The 6,561-nt window shown below is 34.2% G+C and overlaps 1 protein-coding gene across 1 annotated transcript; it reads right to left on the bottom strand.

Moving 5' to 3' along the window:
- Nucleotides 1–1,150: 1,150 nt before the first annotated feature.
- Nucleotides 1,151–2,146, bottom strand: LOC110865963 (calcium-dependent protein kinase 4; the record flags this gene model as incomplete). Its single annotated transcript, XM_022115310.2, has 4 exons — nt 1,151–1,451; nt 1,592–1,707; nt 1,786–1,938; nt 2,029–2,146. Coding segments are annotated over 4 exons (528 nt in total), but the record flags the coding sequence as incomplete, so codon positions are not given.
- Nucleotides 2,147–6,561: the final 4,415 nt, after the last annotated feature.

The raw sequence follows: 6,561 nt of genomic DNA, 5'->3' as shown, positions 1-6,561 counted from the left end.
GTTACTGACAATCTAAGTGAATTATTTAGAACTTAAAATGTAATAAAGCTTAACGGTGTTGGTGACTTGTCTCATAAACTGATATGATCCTCTTACACGAACTCACAAAAATATGTTTGTAAATATTTCATTTTTACATTCTCGTGCTATTACAAGTGGTGTCAATTTTTTTTTAAAAAAAAATCCAAAAAGATTTTGTATGTGTTTTAGCATAAATTTTTTGAAAAAGTCAAAAATATTTCCGACAACTAATGTTGAAAAACTGGTTTTCAAAATTCCGATGCTAAACATGATGACATTATTGTGAGAGGGAGTGTGGTTGAAATGTCCAAATATATTTTCTAAATCAAAAAGTGGTTCATCATGTGTGTGTGAACTAAGAGAAAGTGTTGTTGGTGTACATGTTATGAGAAGGTGTCATCTGATTATGTCAGACTGTTGGTGCATTATTTTTGTTAAATCTAGAAAATTTATTTCTGGGTTAAGTCTTTGCAGGTTAAGTTGTGTCAAGTCGATCCAGAGACTCAAGCTAGACGATAGCCAAGTTTTGATCTTTGAACTGAACGAAAGTCAGGTTGCGATACATGAGGATTTTGATTAATGAAAAGCCAGACAATGATCCTGATTCAGATTTTGCTGAAGAACAAAGGAATGCCAGCAAATCGAGAGGGGGAGTCCACTACTAGAAAACATGGTTTTTGTCATGTAACTTTTGGTTAAAAAATGGTAGCAATTTCCTTGTTGTGACCACTTTGCCACCGAAAATACGGTGACAAAAACACCCGTGTCAATTGCCCTAATGCCACCAAATAGCCACCATTTTTATATTTTGCCACCTTATTTTTGCCACCACAAAATTGGTCAAAATTATTTGCCACCGCTTCTTGTTTGCTACGGTCTGCCTTGTTTGCTACCGAGTTGTGACGGATTTTTTGCCACTTTATTGCCACCGTTTGATATTGCAACCATTTAGCCACCAACCATTTGTCACCATTTAACCACCGTTTTCATTGAAAATCGGTAGCATTTAACGAACTTGTTGAATTATTTGCTACCATTTTGTGATTGCTTAAATATTGGTTTTTGATTCAAATTGATTTTTCATTTTTCCCTGCTTTTTTCATAAAAATTACATATCAATAAAATTATATTAAAGTCTAATAAGATCACAAAAACCCAAAATTATATAAAACATCTCTGTATCAAAAGCATATAAAACATTCTAATAGAAATACCAACTAAAACATCAAATAACTAAAATTATCCTAATATGATAAACATCGAAACTTTTAAAACCAAGTGTTTGTAGCCTATCTTCGAATTGTACTTGTTAACATAGCTTCAATTTGTGATATCCTATCGAGCATAGTATCTTTATCTACCTTATCTTTTTCTCTGAACATCTCTCTCAAACCAACAATCTCCTCTTCAGACAGGCTTTCGTCTATAACCTGGACCCAAACAACAAGAAAACATTCAAGATTACTTTTGCATAAATCAAATATAGCATTCGTGTAATTAACCGTTTGTACCATTTCTTATGTAAAAAATCAAATCTTTTTTGCAAATTTTAACAAGAATATGAACATACCCGCAAAGCCATTTTCTTTAACTTGTTCATTACAGAGAACTGCTTCAAACGAGAAAGAACGGCTGGATCCAGTGCTCTATCAGGAGCAACACCGTTTTCACAAATCCAAGGATGACCTGTATCATTCAGATAAAGTTTGAATGACAGCAAAAACGCAAGGTATTCTAACAATATATAACCAATTCACAACATACATAGAATTTCATGAGCAGTTAGGCGGTCTGAAGGTCGAGAGCATAACATCTTCCTGATAAGATCCTTTGCACTGTCAGATATAAAAGGCCACGGGTCCGACTCAAAGACTATGTATCCCTTTAAAACCGCATCAAATATCCCCTGTTGTGTTTCTATAATAAAAAAAGTACAAAATTTTAAGCAAGCAATTAAGCATTTCCTGATTAAAAATTCACAATACGAAGAATACGTTTGGCACATACCAGCCCAAAACGGGGGCACATCACTGAGTAATACGTAAAGTATCACTCCTGCGGTCCACACATCCGCTTCTGGACCATAATGCTTCAAAAGAACCTCCGGAGCAACACAATACGGGCTTCAACCACATCCGTGAAGATTTGACCTGAAACATTAACTGACGAAAGATAATAATTATAATTAGAATTATTATTTACCTGGCTCGAACTTTGAAGAAAACTGAGAGTCCAAAATCAATAGCCTTGAGCGAAAAATCATCATCCCTATTAACCAACTGTTCGTTTAGTTTAAATGAACGAAAACAAACATGGCCATTTTCTTGATGAACGAACTTGAACACAAAACGTTGTTTGATTATATGTTCTTATTTGGTTAAAGTTAAAGCCTCGGTTTGTTTACAGACATATTTCTCATTATCTAGAGGTCAAATAATCAGTTTCATGCCAGTTAGTCACCTACAACAGAACTGATGTCTCTATTCTTTATTTTATCATAACCACAAATCACTTTCAAATCACACATCCAAACACCTCCTTAGACACTTAAACTAGTTATAACTTAAAAAGAAAAATTAGCATAAGATTTTATAATTTAACATAGTTGTGTGATACACATTTGTGTTTTTTAAGTAAATTTTGGTTTTAATACATTAATTTCAGAAAAAAAGATAAAAAATTCGGGTTGAACGGGTCGTGTTCGGGTCAACCCACAAAACTTCGGGTCGTGTTCGGGTTCATATGTATGATACGATTTTCGGGTTCGGGTTCGGGTCGGTTGAACCCGCTAACCCGCGAACACGACCCGTTTAGCACCTCTAGTGTATAATGATTTTTAATACAAAACATGTAAGTTCAAAGTGAAACGAATCATGCAAAAAATTAGTAAACACACAGTGTAACACAATTAGTTTCCACAAAGCTAATGAATATATCCAATACAAGTTAACACATAATGGCTATGTGATTTAGTAGAAAAAGCTAATGAATATACCCAATTAGTTTCCACAGTATAACACAATTAGTAAACACACAGTATAACACAATTAGTTTCCAATTAGTTCACAATTAGTTTCCACAAAGCTAATGAATATATCCAATTAGTTTCGGCAGCCGCACGCTGTGTTTCTGAAGCCGCGAGCTGCAGCGTTATGGCAGCCGCGTGCGCCCTTACTATCCTCATATATTGAAAGTTAAATATGTGTTCACCTTGGTTAAACCCCTCGTGCACGCCCCTAGAAAATAATTTCTGGTCCGCCACTGCATAGACGACATAATTAAATAGGTATATATACCATACCAGTGGCAACATGGCAAGAAGACATAGATCCTGCAATGTTCATGAAGCCCATGGCTAACATTTCTTTGTTCCCATCTAGGTTTAGAGGTGTTCATGGTTTGGTCTCAAACCATGAAACCGCCCAACCCGGTCACCGGTTTGCTTCCGCGGTTGGTTTTTTCCTTTAATTTTCGATCGGTCGGTTTCAAAATTTTCAAACCGTATCTAACGGTTTGGTTTACGCCAAAAACCGGACCGTTAAATTTTACATTACATTTTAGTTCTTTTTGAATATTCTATATTGCTTATCTATATTTGGTTATCTATATTTTATATTAGGCTTAATGAAAATGAGCTATTATATCATAGTTATTATCAACTATCTTCCTTCAATTCTTTTCTTTTAACTGTGATTATAGTGAGTGTTAAAGAAACATTGGGTTAAAAATCTAAGTGTAGCATTAGATAGGATGCCCTTAGTTTGACGAGATGGTGATCAACACTGAAAAATATTGGCGGACTTGGATTTTCAAACTAATTGATACTTGAGAGCACCACTAGTAGGCTTTATGACGAATATTAAGAGTTGCAGACATGATATATCCTAACTAGTTTCTATCATTTGTATGCATTTGGACCATAATGGTTGCTTAAATAATTAGTTTTGAGATCATTGATGATATGAGCAGCGACACCACAGCTACCAGACCGATGGCTAGTTCTTGTGAAGTCCCCATCACAGAATATATCAAAGGAGGGACAACTTCCATCTATCAACACATGATACTTCATTGATCACGAACAAGCATGCATATATAACTCATTACAATAATTGCAAAAACATGCTAACTTACATAGGCCATATTGAGGATCAAGATTAGCTAAACCAGCATAGCCGAAATCGGTGAATAAACCCTAGGTACTACACTAAAAACAACAGATCAACTAAACAGTTGAATAAACCCTAGGTACTACACTAAAAACAACAGATCAACTAAAAACTCGAAATCGGTGAAATCAAAGTGATTTTAGTTGACAATACAGTTGAATCAAGTGCGGAAATGAAGAGAGAGTGGAGGATTTGTACCTTACGAGTGGATTTCCATGGAGATTAGGAACCCTAATTACGAGAATTTGGGGATTTTGTCTAAATGCGGATAGTGTATTGACAATTGATCTTTGATGAAGGTTCTGTGTGGTGGTTAAAAGTCAAAAAGGATTAACAATATCATTGGATTAGACGTAGGGGAGCGGCTTCTTTGAAATTGCTTCTGCAAATTTTGGGAGGGGAGTTATTTGGTTGGAACCCTAGTTAATTGATTTTTGAAGCCAGATCCACTAAAAAATAACCCGTCTATTTGAATTTTCATGTTGTCACCACTAACATACTAACATGGTCACAATTAATAAATACCTTTTTATTTTTCATGTTTTCACGTATTTTCTCACAAATTGCCACCGAAAATAAAATGGTGGCAAAAATTGCAACCATTTTGCTACCATATCATGATAAATACACTTATTTTCATTTCCGTGACAAATCGGTGGCTAAATTTGCTACCACCTTTTTCGGTAGCAAATTTTGGTCACAATTGCCCAATTTTCTAGTAGTGGTCTAAAGATAGAGAGAAAGAAAAACCTAGAGACTGATCAAGATTGAAGATGTGAAGATACAGCATTATCGTGACTCGATGGACGACTCCGTCAACATCTGAGGGGGAGTCTGTTGGTGCACTTCATCTGTCGACTTCGTCTTGGATCGAGTCATATAGTGTATTGTATAGATTAGGGCAAGAATTATGAGAAAACAGGAGAATGTATGTGTTTAGAAAGATAGTTTCGCTTATAGGGACATTAGAATAGGTTTCGCTTATAAGGACCATAGTAGTTCCGCTTATACGTACACTTGAGGTTCCGCTTTTGTGGACGTGTACATATAAGCGAAACTCTCATTCCTATATAAACCCTACGTTTCTTGTTATTCCGCACCTGAAACCTAGAAGAACGCCTCTGAACGACTCGTTCGGGTCAATTCTCGATCCTACAATTTTATTACCATACATTTGTTGAAAAGTGCAGTAACTGGGATGGTCCACAGTTCGTTTTGATTTTGTTGATTTCAAGGATGTTCTGTCACAGAGATACAAGGAGGGTACAACAATAGGTATTGGTGTTAATTCTTACAAAATAATGATATTTCAACATTTGTTGCACATTTAACTTGTTATATTGTGTTTTTATTACATTAACATGTTTTATGTCTTAATCTTAGATTTCATCGGTTACGTTGTTGTTTGCTATAAAATTGAGGACACTAACAAAAAAGATGGTACTAAAGGAAAACGCCTCAATCTTAAGCTTCAAGATCTCGAGTAATACAATTTACAATTTTTTTGTAAATATAATTTATTAATCTTTCCTAATTTTCTTAATATCAACTTAATTGCCTGTATTCTTTTTTAGAAATGTTGAGGTTGATTTAACTCTTTGGGATGTTATGCCAAGGACATGAGTTCTTACATGGTTAGTCAAGATCGTGAAGTGCATGTTGTCATCTCTGTACATTTTGGTATTGTTAAAACCTACAAAGGTATCTTATTCATTCTAAGATTAACTTCATATAATATATATATATATATATATATGATTTGTTTTTTTATGTTACTTTATAACAGGTAAATGGGGGATTTCTAATAATTTTGATGGTACACGGCTTTTCATTAACGACAATTTTGATCAGATGCTAACGTTAAAGGAAAAGTGAGCAAAAATATTTTTTTACATTTTTGTTATTGTATCAGTTATATTTTTATTTGTATGTTGTTGGTCATTTTATATTATTTTTTCTTTAATTAATTTTTTTAGGTTTATTGCAAAACTTGCTGCTTCGGCCGAGTCAAGTAGCCATGTTGGGTCGTTTGTTATATGTTCTGTTGAAGATGAATTTATGAACAATGATGTTTTTTCACCAATTGCTTATATTGGGTCAATCATTCAGGTTATTTAAAACAATTCATATTTTATATTTAAACTACTAACAGAATGTTAATACACTTTCATTTATTTAACTATTTTAACAGCCCAAAAAAGTTGTTGTTGTTGTTGGAACTATTGTAGCAATTGTTTCTGATAAGATGTGGTATTATGATGGATGTAACTATTGCAAGTCCAAAGTTGAGCAAAAGTTTGAAACTTACGATAGGGAGGATAGTACAAGTGATGTTAGAGATGAGAAGATGTACCAATGTTCCAACAAGGAT

The sequence above is a fragment of the Helianthus annuus genome, chromosome 6 (assembly GCF_002127325.2).
Source record: "Helianthus annuus cultivar XRQ/B chromosome 6, HanXRQr2.0-SUNRISE, whole genome shotgun sequence".
Taxonomy (NCBI): Eukaryota; Viridiplantae; Streptophyta; class Magnoliopsida; order Asterales; family Asteraceae; genus Helianthus; species Helianthus annuus.
This window is presented reverse-complemented; position numbering and strand designations above follow the sequence as displayed.